A 24,265-nucleotide genomic window follows, 5' to 3' on the forward strand; every position below is an offset into this window, starting at 1 on the left:
TACGTCAGTGTACAGTGTAGTGTACTGTACGTCAGTGTACAGTGTAGTGTACTGTACGTCAGTGTACAGTGTAGTGTACTGTACGTCAGTGTACAGTGTAGTGTAGTGTACTGTACGTCAGTGTACAGTGTAGTGTAGTGTACTGTACGTCAGTGTACAGTGTAGTGTACTGTGTAGTGTACAGTGTAGTGTAGTATACTGTACGTCAGTGTACAGTGTAGTGTACTGTTCGTCAGTGTACTGTTCGTCAGTGTACAGTGTAGTGTAGTGTACTGTACGTCAGTGTACAGTGTAGTGTACTGTACGTCAGTGTACAGTGTAGTGTAGTGTACTGTACGTCAGTGTACAGTGTAGTGTAGTGTACTGTACGTCAGTGTACAGTGTAGTGTACAGTGTAGTGTAGTGTACTGTACGTCAGTGTACAGTGTAGTGTAGTATACTGTACGTCAGTGTACAGTATAGTGTACAGTGTAGTGTAGTGTACTGTACGTCAGTGTACAGTGTAGTGTACAGTGTAGTGTAGTGTACTGTACGTCAGTGTACAGTGCAGTGTAGTGTACTGTACGTCAGTGTACAGTGTAGTGTACAGTGTAGTGTAGTATACTGTACGTCAGTGTACAGTACAGTGTAGTGTACTGTACGTCAGTGTACAGTGTAGTGTACAGTGTAGTGCACAGTGTAGTGTTGTGTAATGTACGTCAGTGTACAGTGTAGCAGCGTCAGTGAACAGCCCATTTGTACAGTGTACTCGGTACTGTTGTGTCGGCGTACAGCCGTGTCAACGTACAGCCGTGATTCAGGAAGCTGTTCGTGCCAGCAGCACGCATTGATTGTGTCCACGGGAGGCGGCTAGTTTATTGTGCACCCCATACACCTCGTGTGAGCGGTAGCACATACAGCATTACAGAGGGCACAAAAGGTCTGTATCAGACCTCAACTGTGATAATTACATTAACAATTTCATCTATCCTTCACACCTTGTAATTACAATGTCAGCTAGGGGCCTCGTAGCCTGGTGGATAGCGCGCAGGACTCGTAATTCTGTGGCGCGGGTTCGATTCCCGCACGAGGCAGAAACAAATGGGCAAAGTTTCTTTCACCCTGAATGCCCCTGTTACCTAGCAGTAAAATAGGTACCTGGGTGTTAGTCAGCTGTCACGGGCTGCTTCCTGGGGGTGGAGGCTTGGTCGAGGACCGGGCCGCGGGGACACTAAAGCCCCGAAATCATCTCAAGATAACCTCAAGATAGTTACACAGGATGTTCTATTTCAAGAGCTATATATTTACAGTAAGTCATTATACATTAATGGTAGGTCTTATCGCTAATACATAATTGTTTGAGCAATGGAGATGTTACAGTCATATTGGAGCTGCTGTTTGTTGATATCAGTCTTCACAATACACTACTTGTTTCTTAATCTCATATGTCGTTATCTACTGGAAGCGAAATATGGATACAGTGCAAGGATTTCAGGTACTTTATCCTTAGTAATAAAATAGGTTACCATATCATGCAGCGTGAGTTTAGATTTATTTCTAAAATGGCTCAATTTTACTACAATTCAAGATATAGTGTTCGAGTGTGTGTCCCTGTCTTTGTCCACACACTTTACACTTTACTTCATCTAGATCCCTATACAAGCCGAACTGCAGAGATACTTGTAGCCAAGTATCTCTGGCACGAGCTGTGACAACATCTGTTAGTCTACTGACTTTGTTACTTGCCCCATACACATGTTTTACTTCACACATTTCACTGTGAAAAACAATGGACCTGCTAGTTCCAATTTGCACTCTTCTACTTTCCTCAAATTCATCCAAGAGTTCTCGTCTAATGACACTTTTAAGGGACCTATTTGATAACTCAAGATTCCGTTCGATACTGTCTTTATTTACTGCAGCCTTAGCAAGGGCGTCAACTTTGTCATGTTCCTGCATGCCAATGTGAGAAGGAATCTACAACATTTTGATATTTACCCCCTTATTAAGTATGCTTATATATCTATGTCTGGCTTCTGAGACAAGCACGTTATTACTTGATTGCAAACTATTTATTGCTCGTAGTGAGGAAAGGGAGTCGGAAATAATTAAGCTGTCTACTTCAGTGTTGTCAATAATTTCGAGTGCTACCAGTATTGCTACCAATTCAGCTTGCATTGTGGACGCCCAGTTACTAATTCGGATATTTCTTTGAATTGTGCTGCCATCGGGCTGATGAGCAATAACAGCACTTCCTGCCCTCCCTGTAGCTGTATTAAGTGATCCGTCACTGTATATGGTCTGTGCAATGTTGGTTTCAGTTTATATATTGTGAATGTGTTCTATGGTGCTTAATTTAGCAGCAAGCTGAGCATGAGGGTTGCTTGTGATTAGTTTCTTGGTGGGGTATGCAGGGGTCAGGATGTCAAAAGGTACTATCTGCCAGGGTGGAAGGAAGTGCTGTACTCTTTCATCTGTATATACATCGTGCAGTCCCATCATTTTAATATGAGTGGCAGTTCTTTGAATCCATTTAGACTCGCTGGTACCATTACATACGTGTTCTAACAGTTCAACTGACACGATGTTGTTTTTATTATCACGCAGACGCTTTAGTCCCATCATAAGATTGATTTCAAATATTCTATCTCGAATGCTAAGTATATTTAATTCTTTCCGCATGTTGAGAACTTTGGTAGTTATAGGACAGCCAAGTATAATTCTGAGTGCTTCATTTTGCATTTTTTTTAGTCTATTAATACTTTTGCCATTTTGCAGGACTGAAGCTGGTGCATGATAGTCTATCAGAGATCATATATATGCTATGTACATAATTTTTGTTATTTTAATATTAACATCGTATTTAGAGCGGTACCCCACTACAGTTCTGAGAGCCTTGAGTCTGTCTCTACATTGTTGATGTAACTTATTGACTGCAGTTGAGGTACAAGGGACAGAGACACCAAGGTATTTGAAAGAAGAGACATAGTCTATTGGTATGTTATCTATCTTAAGTTTTCGTGGTCCACTTTTGCGATTACCAATTTGTCTGTTAAATACCTTAGTATAAGCAGCGTTGATTACAAGACCAAGGCTCTCACAAGCTGTATGTATACAATTTAAGACTGCATTTCGCTGTATGCAAAAGGATGTCGTCTGCATAACTGATAGTGATGTTTGCCGGACCAGTTGGGACTGATTTTAGTAAGGTATTAATTAGAACATTAAACAAGGTAGGACATAGTACGCCTCCTTGAGGGGTGCCTAGTTGCATTAATTTAGTGTCACTTCACTAAGCTGGCGAGGAGTTCTTCACTAAGCTGGCGAGGAGTTCTTCACTAAGCTGGCGAGGAGTTCTTCACTAAGCTGGCGAGGAGTTCTTCACTAAGCTGGCGAGGAGTTCTTCACTAAGCTGGCGAGGAGTTCTTCACTAAGCTGGCGAGGAGTTCGAGGAGCAGCACGCCGCCGCCAGCCAGACAGCCCAGCAGCAGCACGTAGAAGGGACCTTCGAAATGCTCCAGGTTGAGCACCACCTGATCCTTCTCGCCCCTCGCCTCCTCCTCCCCTTCACCGCTGCCTCCGCGCGCCTGCCGCCTCAGCGCCTGCCGCCTCAGCGCCTGCTCTTCGAAGATGATGCTCTGAAAGGAAAAAACTAAATATTGCGTGTTATTCATCTAAAATTGCGACGATGTTTCCAGGATCGTCCGTGGCGCCTCACGTGGCCAGGACCTAAAGGTGCGCGACGGATCGAACCTTCGTCGCTTCCAGGTTGTGCTTACATGTGTGAGCTGGGTTGTGTTCAGCTGTGTTCTGTTCATAGCAAAATTATTGACCTAAAATAGTATAAAAGTATCTCAAATAGGGTATTTATATAAAAAAAAAAGCATATTTTAAGATCAAAATAGCATATTTTTATCTAAAAATAGCATATAGCTTTATCCAAAATCTCCTATTTATATATAAAACCGCATATTTGCATACTGGACGTCCCGGTGTAAACAGTACAGGTACGCACCTTGAGCCATTCCTGCACGAAGCCACCCTCCACAACCCGGCTGATCAGCTCGTCAAACCTGCAAAAATATATATATATATATAGCACGCCCGGCTGAACCACGATGAGCCTCAAACCTCAATTATATTGGCTTTAATATTTTCTCATTGATACATCAAGTTCTTCAAATTTTGATTGGGCATATAATTATCCATATCCACTAAGAGTATATTGTGACATTTTTTTTTTTTTTTTTTTTTTTTTGAGATATATACAAGAGTTGTTACATTCTTGTACAGCCACTAGTACGCGTAGCGTTTCGGGCAAGTCCTTAATCCTATGGTCCCTGGAATACGATCCCCTGCCGCGAAGAATCGTTTTTTCATCCAAGTACACATTTTACTGTTGCGTTAAACAGAGGCTACAGTTAAGGAATTGCGCCCAGTAAATCCTCCCCGGCCAGGATACGAACCCATGACATAGCGCTCGCGGAACGCCAGGCGAGTGTCTTACCACTACACCACGGAGACTGGCGTAGTGGTAATCTGAAAACAGAGCAGTGGATATTCTGGCTGGTGTTGTGCCAATCACATTAAATAAAACAAAGAAAAATAAATAAACACTGTGAGAGCTGCGGGTAAAACAAAGAGAACAAACACATTAATATTTAATATAAGCAAATGACTTTAATAACAAACAAAAATGAACAAATCCACAAGGGCCGTGACGAGGATTCGAACCTGCGTCCGGGAGCATCCCAGACACTGCCTTAATCGACTGAGCTACGACAGGGTTAAAAGAGTTGAAACCGAAGTTCTACTGAACTTACTGGATTGTGGATATATTCATTTGATGCATCACGTTAGTGTGATCTGTGTGTGTGTGAAACAAAACAATGCCTCGTTACCCACCAAACACACACCGAAACTACGACGTTGGTGCAACGTTCGAACAAGTTTTAACACCTCCTAACCAGTTATAACAACCAATATAGCAAGTTGTAACAACGTTCTAATACGTCATAAACACGTTAAGCCAAGATGTAACAACTTTATTTCAAGTTGTAACAAGCGGAAAATAGAGACAGTTTCGGTTTGTGTTTCCAGGGTATCAACTTGACGACAACACAAACTAAAATATAAAAGATATATAAACATGTGATCTTATCTTGAGGTTATCTTGAGATGATTTCGGGGCTTTAGTGTCCCCGCGGCCCGGTCCTCGACCAGGCCTCTTCGTTGCTGGACTGGTCAACCAGGTCAGCTCGCATATAGAACTGGCAGGAGTTTATAGATAGTTATCTTGAGGTTATCTTGAGATGATTTCGGGGCTTTTTAGTGTCCCCGCGGCCCGGTCCTCGACCTGGCCTCCACCCCCAGGAAGCAGCCCGTGACAGCTGACTAACACCCAGGTACCTATTTTACTGCTATGATGGTTACGTTAATGCCAAAATGAGAGGTACAAAACAATGCAATATACAAAAGTTGTACGTATCTACTGTTTCCTGGGAAGGCTACATTATATGTTACTGCTTGAGAGCACCAAGGGTATTACGACCACTAGCCCATTGATGAAGATTAAGCCACCCCAAAAGGTGGCACGGGCATGAATAGCCCGTAAGTGGTGGCCCTTTGGAGCCATTACCAGTATCATTAGCTGATACTGGAGATCTGTGGAGGTGCGACTGCACCCTGCGTGACGGGAGATGTCTCCCTTATGAATGTGTTAAGATGAAGATGAAGCCACCCAAAAGGTGGCACGGGCATGAATAGCCCGTAAGTGGTGGCCCTTTGGAGCCATTACCAGTATCATTAGCTGATACTGGAGATCTGTGGAGGTGCGGCTGGCACCTTACAGAGTGGTCGTGACCTCTCGAGGACTATCTGTTGTTATTGTTGTTTAAGATTCGCTTCCTGAAACAAAAAGTTCCAAATAGCACGGGCTATGGTGAGCCCGTAGCCTTGAGGACTAGACGTCGGTGAGGTGTTTATATATGATAGTCAGGCCGAGTGTAGATGGCGCTGATGTTGCCGGTAACTATTGGCCGGCTGTCTTAAACAAGCAGTTAGTGGCTGGTCGACCGGCGAGTGGCGCTGGCCCCAGACAACAGGTCTGGGGCCAGCGCCCCAGATATATTATATACCTATAATAGGTATAGGTTATAGGGTATATATTATACCTATAATAGGTATAGGTTAAGTAATAATTGTAATTACGAAGCAATAAGATGCTTATCTTAAGATACTAACAAGGTTAGGTAAGGTCGGTGTTTTCTATGAATCTTTTTAAGGGTATCTATTATGTTTAGTATATCACCTATGCACGTAGTTAATAAGTCAATATTGACTTTACGAATTTGCGAGAACGGGGTGCTCTAGACACAGAGGTGTCTGAGCACGAATTGTTGTTATCGTTGATGTTGAGTCCTTATATAGCAGCACGCAGATACGTTGCAGGCGATGAGTCACAATAACGTGGCAAAAGTATATTGACCAGACCACACACTAGACGGTGAAGGGACGACGACGTTTCGCCTTGAGAAACGACTTGAGAATTGTCCAGGAGGGACCGAAATGTCGTCGTCCCTTCACCTTCTAGTGTGTGGTCTGGTCAATATGCAGATACGTTAGTGATAGGCGGTAAAGTGAACAGGCAGGATCTTTCGCCTAAGCAGAAGATTACCGTAACAATATATATGTATACTCACCATTTAAAAAGAAAAGAGGGACTGGGTGAATCCAGTACTGGACATCCAGTACTGGACATCCAGGACTGGACATCCAGGACTGGACATCCAGGACTGGACATCCAGTACTGGACATCCAGTACTGGACATCCAGGACTGGACATCCAGGACTGGACATCCAGTACTGGACATCCAGGACTGGACATCCAGGACTGGACATCCAGTACTGGACATCCAGGACTGGACATCCAGGACTGGACATCCAGGACTGGACATCCAGGACTGGACATCCAGTACTGGACATCCAGGACTGGACATGTAGTAGAGACCATCCGCTATACTCACCTTGGCTTATAAGGAGCGTACTGTTGCATGGGCCAGGCTATCCTCTCCTGGAGGAGCTCGAAGCCTGGCAGGTGGACGAGGGGCTGGCCCTTGGAGTCTGTATACTTGATGGCGATGAGTAGCCGGGTGGTGATGCTGTTGTCCCAAGTGGCCAGCTTGCCCTTGACAACCTCCTGGAGGATCTCCTCCAGAGAGTCGCGCCACTGCACTCCTTGACGCAGGGCGATCAGCACCGGGTCGTGCGTCTCCTCCAGTAGGTCGTTCTGAATGCCGCCGAAGAACACCTTCAGGATAACAAGAGAAAGAGGAGAGAGGTAAACAATGTGGGTAAACACACACACATGTTCATACGTCTCTCTCTCTCTCTCTCTCTCTCTCTCTCTCTCTCTCTCTCTCTCTCTCTCTCTCTCTCTCTCTCTCTCTCTCTCTCTCTCTCTCTCTCTCTCTCTCTCTCTCTCTCTCTCTCTCTCTCTCTCTCTCTCTCTCTCTCTCTCTCTCTCCTCTCTCTCTCTCTCTCTCTCTCTCTCTCTCTCTCTCTCTCTCTCTCTCTCTCTCTCTCTCTCTCTCTCTCTCTCTCTCTCTCTCTCTCTCTCTCTCTCTCTCTCTCTCTCTCTCTCTCTCTCTCTCTCTCTCTCTCTCTCTCTCTCTCTCTCTCTCTCTCTCTCTCTCTCTCTCTCTCTCTCTCTCTCTCTCTCTCTCTCTCTCTCTCTCTCTCTCTCTCTCTCTCTCTCTCTCTCTCTCTCTCTCTCTCTCTCTCTCTCTCTCTCTCTCTCTCTCTCTCTCTCTCTCTCTCTCTCTCTCTCTCTCTCTCTCTCTCTCTCTCTCTCTCTCTCTCTCTCTCTCTCTCTCTCTCTCTCTCTCTCTCTCTCTCTCTCTCTCTCTCTCTCTCTCCCCCTCCCCCTCCCTCCCTCCCCCTCCCTCCCTCCCCCTCCCTCCCTCCCCCTCCCTCCCTCCCCCTCCCTCCCTCCCCCTCCCTCCCCCTCCCTCCCCCTCCCTCCATCTCTCTCTCCCCCCCACCCCAGCACCTACCTTAGCCCAGCCAATATCGGAGGTGACGAGCTGGTGGAGGTTCTGTATGGGCCTCTGGAGGCCTGGAGTGATGAGGAAGGAGGTGAGGGAGGAGGAGTAGGAGATGCCGATGATCATGCAGAAGATGAGCCAGAACCCGGAGAACACCCTGCCTGGCACCACCTTCATGCCTCGCTTCGTGCCTCGCTGCTCCATCGCCCAAGGAGTAATGAGTGCCAACATTGTGAGGAAATTCTATAATACTTATCTTGAGGTTATCTTGAGATGATTTCGGGGCTTTTTAGTGTCCCACGCGGCCCGGTCCTCGACCAGGCCTCCACTTATCTTAAGGTTATCTTGAGATGATTTCGGGGCTTTTTAGTGTCCCACGCGGCCCGGTCCTCGACCAGGCCTCCACTTATCTTAAGGTTATCTTGAGGTGATTTCGGGGCTTTTTAGTGTCCCACGCGGCCCGGTCCTCGACCAGGCCTCCACTTATCTTAAGGTTATCTTGAGGTGATTTCGGGGCTTTTTAGTGTCCCACGCGGCCCGGTCCTCGACCAGGCCTCCACTTATCTTAAGGTTATCTTGAGGTGATTTCGGGGCTTTTTAGTGTCCCCGCGGCCCGGTCCTCGACCAGGCCTCCACTTATCTTGAGGTTATCTTGAGGTGATTTCGGGGCTTTTTAGTGTCCCCGCGGCCCGGTCCTCGACCAGGCCTCCACTTATCTTGAGGTTATCTTGAGGTGATTTCGGGGCTTTTTAGTGTCCCCGCGGCCCGGTCCTCGACCAGGCCTCCACCCAAAGGAAGCAGCCCGTGACAGCTGACTAACACCCAGGTACCTATTTTACTACTAGGTAACTTCGTTACAAAGTTTTTTTTTTAAGGAACTTCAAGAGTTAGCTGACGATTATAGGTCCTCATATACATAGGCTCATGCATACATACATAGGCTCATGCATACATACATAAACACTCATACACCCCTTCAACACCCCCCCCCCCTATCACACATAGGTTTGCTCTAGGGGCCTCGCGGCTGAGTGGACAGCACTCTGGGATCATAATCCTAAGGGCCCGAGTTCGATCCCCGGTGGAGGCGGAAACAAATGGGCAGAGTTTCTTTCACTCTGTTGCCCCCTGTTCACTTAGCAATAAATAGGTACCTGGGAGTTAGACAGCTGCTACGGGCTGCTTCCTGGGTGTGTGTGAGAGTGTACATGTGTTAGAGAGAAACATATGTAGTAGAAATAATGTAACAAAACTAAATTGGTTAGACAAGCGGGATCCAAGAGCTAATAGCTCGATTCTGCAGTTACAAATAGTGAGTACATAGACACACATACACACACACACACATACTCAAAATACACCTGAAACACACACACACACACACACACACACACACACACACACACACACACACACACACACACACACACACACACACACACACCTGAAACAAACACACACACACACAACACACCTGAAACAAACACACACACACACAACACACCTGAAACAAACACACACACACACACAACACACCTGAAACAAACACACACACACACACAACACACCTGAAACAAACACACACACACACACAACACACCTGAAACAAACACACACACACACACAACACACCTGAAACAAACACACACACACACACAACACACCTGAAACAAACACACACACACACACAACACACCTGAAACAAACACACACACACACACAACACACCTGAAACACAGGCTCGACCACAAACATGGCAGCGTTTTTAATCTTCTTGAACCAGGTGGCTCCGTGTGTATTAGTGAGGAGGGCAGAGAGGCGAGCCACAGCACACAGGAAGGGTGCAGCCACACCCACAGCCACACCTACCCCCAGCCACACCTGCCATGTGAACGGTCTAGAAGGCAGAGAGGAAAACAGTGAAACGGCAGATGGGGATTATAGGGATTTATGGGCTACCAGTTTAAGATTATAGGGATTTACTGGGTTGGCAGTTTAAGATTATAGGGATTTATTGGCTTGGCAGTTTAAGATTATAGGGATTTACTGGGTTGGCAGTTTAAGATTATAGGGATTTACTGGGTTGGCAGTTTAAGATTATAGGGATTTATTGGGTTGGCAGTTTAAGATTATAGGGATTTATTGGGTTGGCAGTTTAAGATTATAGGGATTTATTGGCTTGGCAGTTTAAGATTATAGGGATTTATTGGGTTGGCAGTTTAAGATTATAGGGATTTATTGGGTTGGCAGTTTAAGATTATAGGGATTTATTGGCTTGGCAGTTTAAGATTATAGGGATTTATTGGGTTGGCAGTTTAATATTATAGGGATTTATTGGCTTGGCAGTTTAAGATTATAGGGATTTATTGGGTTGGCAGTTTAAGATTATAGGGATTTATTAGGTTGACAGAAGGGTATTATGGGGGTTTTATGGCGAGTGGCAAAGGAGGAATATATAAGTAATATTTAAAATTCCAAAACCAGGGCACTGTTGGGATTTATTAACAAATTAAGTTAGAGTTATAAGGGTTAACCCCTAACACCCTCCCACACCACTGCTAACACTCTCCCACACCACTGCTAACACTCTCCCACACCACTGCTAACACCCTCCCACACCACTACTAACACTCTCCCACACCACTGCTAACACTCTCCCACACCACTGCTAACACTCTCCCACACCACTGCTAACACTCTCCCACACCACTGCTAACACTCTCCCACACCACTGCTAACACTCTCCCACACCACTGCTAACACTCTCCCACACCACTGCTAACACTCTCCCACACCACTGCTAACACTCTCCCACACCACTGCTAACACTCTCCCACACCACTGCTAACACTCTCCCACACCACTGCTAACACTCTCCCACACCACTGCTAACACTCTCCCACACCACTGCTAACACTCTCCCACACCACTGCTAACACTCTCCCACACCACTACTAACACTCTCCCACACCACTGCTAACACTCTCCCACACCACTGCTAACACTCTCCCACACCACTGCTAACACTCTCCCACACCGCTGCTAACACTCTCCCACACCACTGCTAACACTCTCCCACACCGCTGCTAACACTCTCCCACACCACTGCTAACACTCTCCCACACCGCTGCTAACACCCTCCCACACCACTGCTAACACTCTCCCACACCACTGCTAACACTCTCCCACACCACTGCTAACACTCTCCCACACCACTGCTCTCTCCCACACCACTGCTAACTCTCTCTAAACTCTTGTTATCTAACACTCCCCTCTCGCTACCTACCTAACAAAGACCTTCACTGACCTGCCAGCCCCACCCACCTGACTGGACCTAGCCACCGCGGCAAGGGCTTGGCCCTCGGGGTGACCAGCTCGGAGGCGTCGTAGACGAAGGGCTGACAGAAGTCCACGTACAGCTCACGTTGGGCTGAGAACGTAATGTCACTGACGGCCCAGTCGGCTTGCTCGTGTATCACCATCCCTGCGTGATGATGGAATACTTGCTATACAATGTATGGGAACGTGTGTATAACCTAACCTTGAAACAATGAACAAATCCACAAGGGCCGTGACGAGGATTCGAACCTGCGTCCGGGAGCATCCCAGACTCTGCCTTAATCGACTGAGCTACGACAGGGTTAAAAGAGTTGAAACCAAAGTTTAAACACGTTAGTGTGATCTCTGTGTGTGATGTCTTGAAACAATCCAGCTATCATACTTTTTTAGCTATCATACCTTTTTAGCTATTTTTTAACTACTTTTTAGCTATCATACCTTGTAATATGTTTATTAAGTTAACTACTTTATGTCATATAATAGGAAGCAATTCAGTAGAGCACAAACAATTGGTCCCAATATTCCTTATTTTCCCCCTTGCTACTGCATCTGTGAGGAATGACAGCTCATATAGGTAATGAATGTTTGCAACACCGTATCCACCTATTGTCGTACTACCCACAATAACTCAATTTACAGTCTCCGTGGTGTAGTGGTAAGACACTCGCCTGGCGTTCCGCGAGCGCTATGTCATGGGTTCGTATCCTGGCCGGGGAGGATTTACTGGGCGTAATTCCTTAACTGTAGCCTCTGTTTAACGCAACAGTAAAATGTGTACTTGGATGAAAAAACGATTCTTCGCGGCAGGGGATCGTATTCCAGGGACCATAGGATTAAGGACTTGCCCGAAACGCTACGCGTACTAGTGGCTGTACAAGAATGTAACAACTCTTGTATATATCTCAAAAAAAAAAAAAAAAAAAAAAAAAAAAAAAACTGTCAAGGTACATGAAGAATGCCTCAGCCAGTGTCAAAATTTTGGGCAAGCAGCCTTACACCTGTTTGTGCTTGACTCAATCCGAAATAAGTGGTGTACCGGTTGCAAGGAGTGATGCTTTTCCATTGAGAATGTTAAGCCTTGTCAAGTTTTTAATCAACCTAGAAAGAGATTTCCAATGAATCTGGGCTCGGCAGCTTTACTTTATATTGATAAGAGGCAAGATCATTTTAGTAATAAAGGTCTATTAAGAATGCAAAGCAGAATGAACTTAAGAAAAGCTTTTTTTTCTTCTCTTAAATACATGTACGTAATTGGGGATAATCGTTAACGACCTATCAGTGAAGCGCTAACAAGACGAAACTGGTGTTCACGAAGAACTTTGCCTGTTCACGAGGCCTGAGGCAGGTTCTCGAGAACACATTTATGCACCAATTTCTGCGGTGTGTCTGTTACGGCCCTCTCGGGACGCAACGGGGTTCTTACTCTGATGTTGTTAGAGGAAGTTATATCCGACCCCAAGCCAGTAGTGGCTATCAAGGGATGTGATCCGTGACGCAAGTAACTTAAAGGGGGTAGGGAAAGAAAGTTAAGAACTTAATATTATAATTATCACCATCACCAATTAAATATATAAAATAAAAGAGTGCACAGGGGGAGGGGTATTAACACTATACAAGGGGATTATTCACACAGTTGTCTTCTGCTGAAGACTCTGGATCCAGAAGCTAGGTGCTGAGTCCTCGGTGCTTTCTTCGTGGCCTCACAACGTGTCCTCTGAGAATGCTGAGCCTACCCTGGCCACAGGTCAGCCAAAACACAGGTCCACTGGGGGCACCGCCGTGGAGGCCATCAACTACAAATCCAGCTGGTCTGCTGGCAGGTTCCGGACCCACAACGCTGGTCAGGCCACTCCACGTACGATATTAGGGTAAACACCCTAGACAGGAGTCTCGTGTGATATCACAAATCACCCTCCTGTCCTCAATACCCCAGTGGATGATCGTCTCCAACAGTCGGTCCCAGGTAATCCTTTTACTACCACTTCACTGGCAGACTAACACACCACAGTGTTCTTCCGGGGGGACGACTTCACAACTGCTGCAGCAAAGTAATAGGTATGGAGACTGGCTGCCTCGGGTAGACCGACTCAACTCCCATCACAGCAGTCCCAGGTCGACTCTGTAAGCAGACACGTCATCAATAACTGGGACACACTAAAACACCTCACTTACGGGCTCAGGCACAAACACCTGACGTATCCAGTCCATAGATGGCGCTGTCGTCTGAGCACCACCTCACCAGAGGTCAGCAGCGGCGGTGTAGAGTGCTGAACGGGACTGGAAACTGGCCCTTGTGGCCGGTATTCGCCGTCCTCACCAGGTGTCGTCGTCCGTTTGGCGGGGGTTTCGGGAGCTGACCCACAGATGGCGTGGTCGTTACTGCTCCGTGCTCGGACGCTGGATCCGGGTTCGTAACAGTGTCGCGCTCGTTCAACAGGAATCGTTAAACACGACGATGGGTTGAATGGCTGTGTCTGGCCTGGTCACATCTTGGTGTCATTGTCTGTGGCACTCTGACCCATGTTGGGTCTGTGGCACTCTGACCTACGTTGTGTCTGTGGCACTCTGACCCATGTTGTGTCTGTGGCACTCTGACCTACGTTGGGTCTGTGGCACTCTGACCCACGTTGGGTCTGTGGCACTCTGACCCATGTTGGGTCTGTGGCACTCTGACCCATGTTGTGTCTGTGGCACTCTGACCTACGTTGGGTCTGTGGCACTCTGATCCACGTTGGGTCTGTGTATCACACACACACACACACACACACACACACACACACACACACACACACACCTACCAATCATGCCAGTCCAGGTGCCGTTGTGGTCTCTCCTGCCCCACTGGCTGTCCTCAGGCGCCACGTACCGGTACGTGAAGTTGGCCGTGGCAGCCAGCACGTCCAGCAGCCGTACCTCCAGTCCCCGGTACCTGTGTGGTGCCAGGTTAGGTTAGGGTACCGTCAGGGCCGTGTGGCGTGTCGGTCAAGATCCCCACCATGTGCCAGGGGATCTTGATCTCAACACCTATACCTATAATAGGTTAAATAATAATTGTAATTACGAAGCAATAAGATGCTTATCTTAACATACTAAGAAGGTTAGGTAAGGTCGGTGTTTTCTATGCAGCTTTTCAAGGTAAACTAAAATAGTCACAATAAATTAATATGTCACGTATGCACTTATTTAATAAGTCAATACTGACTATACGAAAGTCCGAGAATGGGTTGACTGCTGAGCTTACGTACGTACTTGCCCGGGCCGCTGAGGGAGAGATCAGCGTTCATGATGAAGGGGGAGTAGGTGAGGGCGGCCACGGAGAAGGTGTAGCCACGCAGGTCCTCCATCTTATCCTCAGGGAAGAGTCTCACGTCCTGCCTGACTCCGCCCAGGGAAAGAGAACCATCGTAAATAGATCAGAAGGCTCAAGTGCAGCTTTATCTAATAACTAAAATAATATATCAGTGTTTACTAGTTGTGTTTTTGCGGGGGTTGAGCTTTGCTCTTTCGGCCCGCCTCTCAACTGTCAATCAACTGTTTACTAACTATTTTTTTTTTCCACACCACACACACCAGGAAGCAGCCCGTGACAGCTGACTAACTCCCAGGTACCTATTTACTGCTAGGTAACAGGGGCACTTAGGGTGAAAGAAACTTTGCCCATTTGTTTCTGCCTCGTGCGGGAATCGAACCCGCGCCACAGAATTACGAGTCCTGCGCGCTATCTACCAGGCTACGAGGCCCCATACTGATCAGTATCAGTACTACCGTACTGATACTACTATCAGTACTCATAAAGAGGAAGAGGGGGTAGGGAGAGGGGAGGTCAGTGAGGGGACGTCTCCCTCGCCTCACTCCTCACACCATTCCCCTCAATAAGCACTGTAGCTCTGTGCAGGCGATGAGTCACAATAACGTGGCTGAAGTATGTTGACCAGACCACACACTAGAAATTGAAGGGACGTCGTCGTCCCTTCAATTTCTAGTGTGTGGTCTGGTCAACACTGTAGCTCTGTGTATCTTTGTTACCTCTCATAAAATTAAACTCACGAGCTAAAAAAAATCAAATGAATTTTCTCATTGTGGTGTTAGAAATTGTCTAAAAGTAGCTTGTACTATTAACAGTAGAACTTAAATTAATATAAAAAATTAGACGGAGGGAAATACGGGAAGCTTCCTTTACATCGTGGCACTTAGAACAAAAAGTTCCAAGTAGCACGGGCTATGGTGAGCCCGTAGTGAACTTTCGGCCGACATTCCGTACTGGCCGAATGGAGATCTTTTCACTCTGTCCTGCGGGTCATTCTGGTGCAAAAGAGTATAAAGCATTCTGAGCCTGGACTAAAAATTACCTCGAGGTCATTCCAGTTCAAGTTGAGAATTTAGTCTCCTCTGTACCAGTAAGTCGTGAAAGAGACGTTTAAAATAGCCCCTATTAAGCCGCTGCGAAATGTGACCCCTTGCCCCATATATGCGTCGTCCAAGGACCCAGCAGGACCTTACCCACACACCCCACCACACCCAACCCCAGGGTTAATCTAACCTAACGTAATCGTAATCTAATCTAACGTAACGTAATCGTAATCTAATCTAATCTAACGTTAATCTATCTAACGTAACCTGGTGGAATCGACGTTAACTCTAGCATATCCTGGTCGCTGGGATAAGGGAGCGACTGAGCACCTTCCTAAGGGGAAGGAAGCGCTTGACACATTAGCGACACCAAATACTAACCAACACGTCTTGGAAATGTCTTAAGCATGTGGCAAGTTCTTCGCCTGGCGAATGACACCTCTCCCAGTATACCAGGGAATACCCAGCACCAGCTCTAATGTATGTGAAGTATATTTTGCATAAACGAAGTCATAAGCAAGGTATGTTGCTGTTGCTTAAGATTCGCTACTGGGAACAAAAATTCCAAGTAGCACGGGCTATGGTGAGCCCGTAAACTGCCTTGAGCAAGGTAAGGTAATTATCGAGAGAGAGCACTGAACCAGTATGACTATATAGCACTTGGAAGGGATATGATATCATGACAGGAGCTCGGAAATGATAGCCGAGGGTTTAGGAAATCAGTGTTTACCTAATCCCACCATCAGGGATCGAACGCCGACCTGCAAGAAGCCAGGCCGTCGCTGTACCGACCAGTTCCAGTGGATATACCAAGTCCTCGATGCCAGTATCGAGGACTGACAGCATTAGTAAGACTGACAGCATTAGTAAGATAGTAAGACTGACAGCATTAGTAAGACACTAAGACTGACAGCATTAGTAAGATAGTAAGACTGGCAGCATTAGTAAGATAGTAAGACTGACAGCATTAGTAAGACAGTAAGACTGACAGCATTAGTAAGACAGTAAGACTGACAGCATTAGTAAGACAGTAAGTCTGACAGCATTAGTAAGATAGTAAGTCTGACAGCATTAGTAAGATAGTAAACCTGACAGCATTAGTAAGACAGTAAGACTGACAGCATTAGTAAGACAGTAAGACTGACAGCATTAGTAAGATAGTAAGACTGACAGCATTAGTAAGATAGTAAGACTGACAGCATTAGTAAGACAGTAAGACTGACAGCATTAGTAAGACAGTAAGACTGACAGCATTAGTAAGATAGTAAGACTGACAGCATTAGTAAGACACTAAGACTGACAGCATTAGTAAGACAGTAAGACTGACAGCATTAGTAAGACAGTAAGTCTGACAGCATTAGTAAGACACTAAGACTGACAGCATTAGTAAGACAGTAAGACTGACAGCATTAGTAAGATAGTAAGACTGACAGCATTAGTAAGATAGTAAGACTGACAGCATTAGTAACACAGTAAGACTGACAGCATTAGTAAGATAGTAAGACTGACAGCATTAGTAAGATAGTAAGACTGACAGCATTAGTAAGATAGTAAGACTGACAGCATTAGTAACACAGTAAGACTGACAGCATTAGTAAGATAGTAAGACTGACAGCATTAGTAAGATAGTAAGACTGACAGCATTAGTAACACAGTAAGACTGACAGCATTAGTAAGATAGTAAGACTGACAGCATTAGTAAGATAGTAAGTCTGACAGCATTAGTAAGATAGTAAGACTGACAGCATTAGTAAGATAGTAAGACTGACAGCATTAGTAAGACAGTAAGACTGACAGCATTAGTAAGACAGTAAGACAGTAAGACTGACAGCATTAGTAAGACACTAAGTCTGACAGCATTAGTACGATAGTAAGACTGACAGCATTAGTCCCTTTTTACCTTACCAAAATGGTCGTGTATCCCCAATAATCGGTGAAATATTTGGACCATATTACATATTATTACATATTACATATTACATATAAATATCATATTACATATGATTTTTATTTCCAAGTGTTTTTAGCTGTGAGTTGTAAACAAGAAAGTAAAAAGTTGAAATATGTGTCCTGTTTTCAGGCCTAAGAAAGAAGCCCTGAAACCCTCACCCCACACGGCTGTTCCTACTCACTCACCAGAAGCCCGAAGAGGGACTCCAAGTGGCCACACGCGCCAAGGAAATTCGGGCGTCGCCGGAGAAGAGTGAGGTGGTGTACACGGACCAGGAGCCGTCCGTGTCCCTGGCGGCGGCCACCACCTGGGCCCCGAACCTGCCTCATACACGCACACACCGCGAGAAGACACGTTAATACATATTCATACATGCGTCACCACGTGTGTGTGTGTATGGAAGGCGGGGGATTTAGAGCACATACTCGACCCTGCACGCTTAACTAGGTGAATACAATTAGTTGAGAACACACAGTTATTTAAATGCTTAGATATTAAAGTGTTTTCCAATATTATATTCACTTAATGAAATAATTCTCGTGGCTATTTTGCGATAAATACTAAACAATTTAAATTATATTTTAACTCAAAATGTAAGTAAAATATTGTGAACTTTAAACTTATAATTTTTGTTGCCAAGATGAACAAAGTGTATGTTAACTTTGTGTTGAGAGATGTTTGTGTGTGTGTTTAGAGATGTTTGTGTGTGTGTTTAGAGATGTGTGTGTGTGTGTGTTGAGAGATGTTTGTGTGTGTGTTTAGTGATGTTTGTGTGTGTGTTGAGAGATGTTTGTGTGTGTGTTTAGTGATGTTTGTGTGTGTGTTTAGAGATGTGTGTGTGTGTGTGTTGAGAGATGTTTGTGTGTGTGTTTAGTGATGTTTGTGTGTGTGTTGAGAGATGTTTGTGTGTGTGTTTAGTGATGTTTGTGTGTGTGTTGAGAGATGTTTGTGTGTGTGTTGAGAGATGTTTGTGTGTGTGTTTAGTGATGTTTGTGTGTGTTGAGAGATGTTTGTGTGTGTGTTTAGAGATGTTTGTGTGTGTGTTTAGAGATGTTTGTGTGTGTGTTTAGAGATGTTTGTGTGTGTGTTGAGAGATGTTTGTGTGTGTGTTTAGAGATGTTTGTGTGTGTGTTTAGAGATGTTTGTGTGTGTGTGTTGAGAGATGTTTGTGTGTGTGTTTAGTGATGTTTGTGTGTGTGTTGAGAGATGTTTGTGTGTGTGTTTAGTGATGTTTGTGTGTGTGTTGAGAGATGTTTGTGTGTGTGTTGAGAGATGTTTGTGTGTGTGTTTAGTGATGTTTGTGTGTGTTGAGAGATGTTTGTGTGTGTGTTTAGAGATGTTTGTGTGTGTGTTTAGAGATGTTTGTGTGTGTGTTTAGAGATGTGTGTGTGTGTGTTGAGAGATGTTTGTGTGTGTGTTTAGTGATGTTTGTGTGTGTGTTGAGAGATGTTTGTGTGTGTGTTTAGTGATGTTTGTGTGTGTGTTGAGAGATGTTTGTGTGTGTGTTGAGAGATGTTTGTGTGTGTGTTTAGTGATGTTTGTGTGTGTTGAGAGATGTTTGTGTGTGTGTTTAGAGATGTTTGTGTGTGTGTTTAGAGATGTTTGTGTGTGTGTTTAGAGATGTTTGTGTGTGTGTTGAGAGATATTTGTGTGTGTGTTTAGAGATGTTTGTGTGTGTGTTTAGAGATGTTTGTGTGTGTGTGTTTAGAGATGTTTGTGTGTGTGTTTAGAGATGTTTGTGTGTGTGTTGAGAGATGTTTGTGTGTGTGTTTAGAGATGTTTGTGTGTGTGTTTAGAGATGTTTGTGTGTGTGTTTAGAGATGTTTGTGTGTGTGTTGAGAGATGTTTGTGTGTGTTTAGAGATGTTTGTGTGTGTGTTTAGAGATGTTTGTGTGTGTGTTGAGAGATGTTTGTGTGTGTCTTGAGAGATGTTTGTGTACTCACCTAGTTGTACTCACCTAGTTGTGTTTGCGGGGGTTGAGCTCTGGCTCTTTGGTCCCGCCTCTCAACCGTCAATCAACAGGTGTACAGATTCCTGAGCCTATCGGGCTCTGTCATATCTACACTTGAAACTGTGTATGGAGTCAGCCTCCACCACATCACCCCCTAATGCATTCCATTTGTCAACCACTCTGACACTAAAAAAGTTCTTTCTAATATTGTTTGTTTGTGTGTGTGTTTAGAGATGTTTGTGTGTGTTGAGAGATCTTTGTGTGTGTCTTGAGAGATGTTTGTGTGTGTGTTTAGAGATGTTTGTGTGTGTTGAGAGATCTTTGTGTGTGTCTTGAGAGATGTTTGTGTGTGTGTTTAGAGATGTTTGTGTGTGTCTTGAGAGATGTTTGTGTGTGTGTTTAGAGATGTTTGTGTGTGTTGAGAGATGTTTGTGTGTGTGTTGAGAGATGTTTGTGTGTGTGTTGAGAGATGTTTGTGTGTGTGTTGAGAGATGTAAAAATGTATTGAAAATGAGGTTTTTCATTACATTTCCATGAGATTTGGGAACAGGAAGCTTGTTAGACTTATCAAGGTCGTCCTGGGTTACGAACAATGACTGACTACCCCCTTCCCCCCTGGATGCCACCCACAACAGCCTACTAACTCTCAGGTACATATATACTCCTGGGAAGCTGTTATGACCCCACATACACCAGTATGATCATACTGTGGCTGATGTATGATGTGTTCAAACTGTATAGTGATATCTTGGCTGATTAGCCTAGTATCACAAATATTATTACATTTATCTAATCTTTCGACAATATACTAATATAAATTGTGTATTGCCAATGTATATCTAATATAGCTATGCATATTATATTTCAATACCAAAGTTATATGCCATGTATTTATGGATACATTGGAAGTGTAGTAAATAGCAGAAACCTAATGTCATGTAGCTTGGAAAACACCATTATGTGCTTATTTTATGGAATGCTACATATTGCTGTATAATACATGATATGGGTATTATGACGTAGAATGTATACATTTAGGTATCTGGTGCTCGCATGTATACTGTGAAATATCCATGTCATTATTAAGGTCACCTGAAGTCCGGATGAAGAAGGATGGAGGAGGTTAGGTCAAGGGCGTCTCGTTCTTCACCCTCGCGGGGCATGATTAGCAGGAAGGTGTGGGCGTGTCCAGCCCACGCCCCCACGCCTCCAGCAACCAGCCACGGCCACGCCTCGTCCCCGGCTGAAGCCACCACCACCACGCCACCACACACCCGCGACTCGCTGCTCCGAGGGGCGCCCTGGTCATGTACCCCCACACAACGCAAGGTTACAGTACGCCCTGGGGTCATGTCGCGACGCCCTGGGGTCAGGTCACGACGCCCTGGGGTCAGGTCACGACGCCCTGGGGTCCGGTCACGGCACCCTGGGGTCAGGTCACGGCGCCCTGGGGTCCGGTCACGACGCCCTGGGGTCAGGTCACGCCGCCCTGGAGGTCAGGTCACGACGCCCTGGGGTCAGGTCACGACGCCCTGGGGTCAGGTCACGACGCCCTGGGGTCAGGTCACGACGCCCTAGGGTCAGGTCACGACGCCCTGGGGTCAGGTCACGGCGCCCTGGGGTCAGGTCACGACGCCCTGGGGTCAGGTCACGGCGCCCTGGGGTCAGATCACGGCGCCCTGGGGTCAGGTCACGGCACCCTGGGGTCAGGTCACGGCGCCCTGGGGTCAGGTCACGACGCCCTGGGGTCAGGTCACGACGCCCAGGGGTCAGGTCACGACGCCCTGGGGTCGGGTCACGACGCCCTGGGGTCAGGTCACGGCGCCCTGGGGTCAAGTCACGACGCCCTGGGGTCAGGTCACGACGCCCTGGGGACAGGTCACGACGCCATGGGGTCAGGTCACGCCGCCCTGGAGGTCAGGTCACGGCGCCCGGGGGTCAGCTGGGAGATATGAGTACAGAATAAAGGAACGATGCACAACAACTCTACGACCATCTGGGATTCGAACGCTGACGCCTGCAGGAAGCGAAGCTGTCGCTCTGCCAACCATTTCAAGGGGATGGTCATTGCGCTGTGAGAAGCGCAATGTGGGAAGAAATGTTGCTAATTGGCTAGTTGAGTCTTATAGACAGGTCTTTAGTTTGGAAAAGATAACGAGGGTTTGGAATAGGTGGAGGGTGATTGTGTTGGTTGTAAGGTTATATGTTGGTTGTGGGGAGGTTATATGTTGGTTGTGGGGAGGTTATATGTTGGTTGTGGGGAGGTTATATGTTGGTTGTGGGGAGGTTATATGTTGGTTGTGGGGAGGTTATATGTTGGTTGTGGGGAGGTTATATGTTGGTTGTGGGGAGGTTATATGTTGGTTGTGGGGAGGTTATATGTTGGTTGTGGGGAGGTTATATGTTGGTTGTGGGGAGGTTATATCGTGGTTGTGAGGTTATATGTTGGTTGTGGGGAGGTTATATGTTGGTTGTGGGGAGGTTATATGTTGGTTGTGGGGAGGTTATATGTTGGTTGTGGGGAGGTTATATGTTCGTTGTGGGGAGGTTATATGTTGGTTGTGGGGAGGTTATATGTTGGTTGTGGGGAGGTTATATGTTGGTTGTGGGGAGGTTATATGTTGGTTGTGGGGAGGTTATATGTTGGTTGAGAGAGGTTATGAATAGGTTATTTGGGAAACATGGGTAAATTATATTGCTGATCGTATATAACAAAATATGGTAACTTTGAGGTTTCTCTTCTGGGCAATGAAATAAGAATCAGTTCTAATCCTTTAACTGCGGCTCACACACACACCTGTCTGTATAGCTGACAGATTAGGGTCTGAGTGTTGCTAGTAGCTCTTCACAGTCACATGTGTATTACTGAAAATCCAGTCAGTTGAGACATCCAGAGGTCTCCAGGGGACAGACTGGACATTTTTATTTTTTGGTTTAGGTGTAGTAAAGAGGATGGAGAGGCGCAGGTGAATGGAAAGTTCAAAAATGGGAAGTATAGTGTGAATTACGATAACAATCGGACCTGACTCACACGGACCTGACTCACGTGAACTTGGTTCACATGGACCTGACTCACACAGACCTAACTCACACGGACCTGGTTCACATGGACCTGACTCACACAGACCTAACTCACACGGACCTGGTTCACATGGACCTGACTCACACGGACCTGACTCACACGGACCTGGTTCACATGGACCTGACTCACACGGACCTGACTCACTTGAACCTGGTTCACATGGACCTGACTCACACGGACCTGACTCATTTGAACCTGGTTCACATGGACCTTGACTCACACGGACCTGATTCAAATGGACCTGACCCGCACGAACCTGACTCACACGGACCTGACTCACACGGACCTGACTCACACACGGACCTGATTCACATGGACCTGACCCACACGGACCTTGTACCATTAAAATGCCGCAACTTATAAACAAAACCAACTGAGAGATGCCAGAGCTTGTGACTCCACCTCACCTTGAGCTGGAAGACGACCTCGGGGGCCAGTGAGGGCACGTGGACGAGGGAGACCCCGAGGGCGTGCTGCTGCAGAGGCTGCGGCAGGGGGGAGAGGCCAGGATGGGAGTCGAAGAGCAGCATTAGGGAGCATCCAGTCATCTCCCGCTCCACCACCTCCGCTAGCAGCTGCCTCGCCTCCACCTCCACCGACGGCCGCCTCCCCACCCGCCTCCACTGCCAGAGACCAGACCAGTTGGTTGGTGTGTAAACCTCGGTTAAACTCTACTACTTTCCCTGTGGCAGGGAGAGTACTCTCCCCTGTGGCAGGGAGAGTACTCTACCCTGTGGCAGGGAGAGTACTCTCCCCTGTGGCAGGGAGAATACCCAGCAGGTCAGGGTTACACCAAATTAAGGGAGAACTCACATCTAAGTGTTAGAATCCCCTCATAATACTCACCATCACACTGGGGAAGGTTGATGGTAGTGCCTCCCCTGTGGCACTGGAGTGCCCAGGTGCCTGTGCCTCCCCTGTGGCACTGGAGTGCCCAGGTGCCTGTGCCTCCCCTGTGGCACTGGAGTGCCCAGGTGCCTGTGCCTCCCCTGTGGCACTGGAGTGCCCAGGTGCCTGTGCCTCCCCTGTGGCACTGGAGTGCCCAGGTGCCTGTGCCTCCCCTGTGGCACTGGAGTGCTCAGGTGCCTGTGCCTCCCCTGTGGCACTGGAGTGCCCAGGTGCCTGTGCCTCCCCTGTGGCACTGGAGTGCCCAGGTGCCTGTGCCTCCCCTGTGGCACTGGAGTGCCCAGGTGCCTGTGCCTCCCCTGTGGGAGCGGGGAAGGGTGGAGGAAGGGGTTGTGGTGCCACACTGACCACCACCACTACACCAGCCAAGACACGGCACCAGGCGGCCATGGCCGAAGTGCCAGTGTCGACCCTTACTTCCTGGCACTCGTTTAAATAATGAAGCGCTGCCACCCCCTCTCTGCGCTGGCCACGGCGGGGGGGTGTTGACACCCAGGTGGTGACACCCAGGTGGTGACACCCAGGTGGTGACACCCAGGTGATGACACCCAGGTGGTGACACCCAGGTGGTGATACCCAGGTGGTGACACCCAGGTGGTGACACCCAGGTGGTGACACCCAGGTGATGACACCCAGGTGGTGACACCCAGGTGATGACACC

At 46.8% G+C, this 24,265-nt stretch overlaps 1 protein-coding gene across 4 annotated transcripts; it reads right to left on the reverse strand.

Annotated features, from left to right (window-relative positions):
- Positions 1–567: 567 nt before the first annotated feature.
- LOC123775262 (glutamate receptor ionotropic, delta-1-like) lies at positions 568–24,021 on the reverse strand. Of its 4 annotated transcripts, XR_011230560.1 has the most exons (13): positions 23,545–24,021; positions 23,106–23,321; positions 20,709–20,917; positions 17,850–17,984; positions 14,613–14,738; positions 14,162–14,292; positions 11,349–11,508; positions 9,753–9,921; positions 8,034–8,219; positions 7,005–7,288; positions 4,261–4,518; positions 3,995–4,052; positions 3,565–3,617 (listed from the first exon to the last, which is right to left on the reverse strand). XR_011230560.1 is itself a non-coding variant. In XM_045770246.2 (12 exons), exons 1-12 carry the CDS (start codon positions 23,992–23,994, stop codon positions 3,387–3,389), a joined length of 2,355 nt encoding a protein of 784 aa, XP_045626202.2. In that variant the 5' UTR covers positions 23,995–24,021; the 3' UTR covers positions 569–3,386. The 4 variants fall into 4 exon arrangements, 3 of the variants coding, with proteins under 3 accessions (XP_045626203.2, XP_045626202.2, XP_069192734.1); XM_045770246.2 differs by lacking the exon at positions 4,261–4,518 and having other exon boundaries at positions 569–3,617; XM_045770247.2 differs by lacking the exons at positions 4,261–4,518; positions 8,034–8,219 and having other exon boundaries at positions 568–3,617.
- Between the last annotated feature and the right edge of the window lie 244 nt (positions 24,022–24,265).

This window comes from Procambarus clarkii, chromosome 36 (assembly GCF_040958095.1).
Source record: "Procambarus clarkii isolate CNS0578487 chromosome 36, FALCON_Pclarkii_2.0, whole genome shotgun sequence".
Taxonomy (NCBI): domain Eukaryota; kingdom Metazoa; phylum Arthropoda; class Malacostraca; order Decapoda; family Cambaridae; genus Procambarus; species Procambarus clarkii.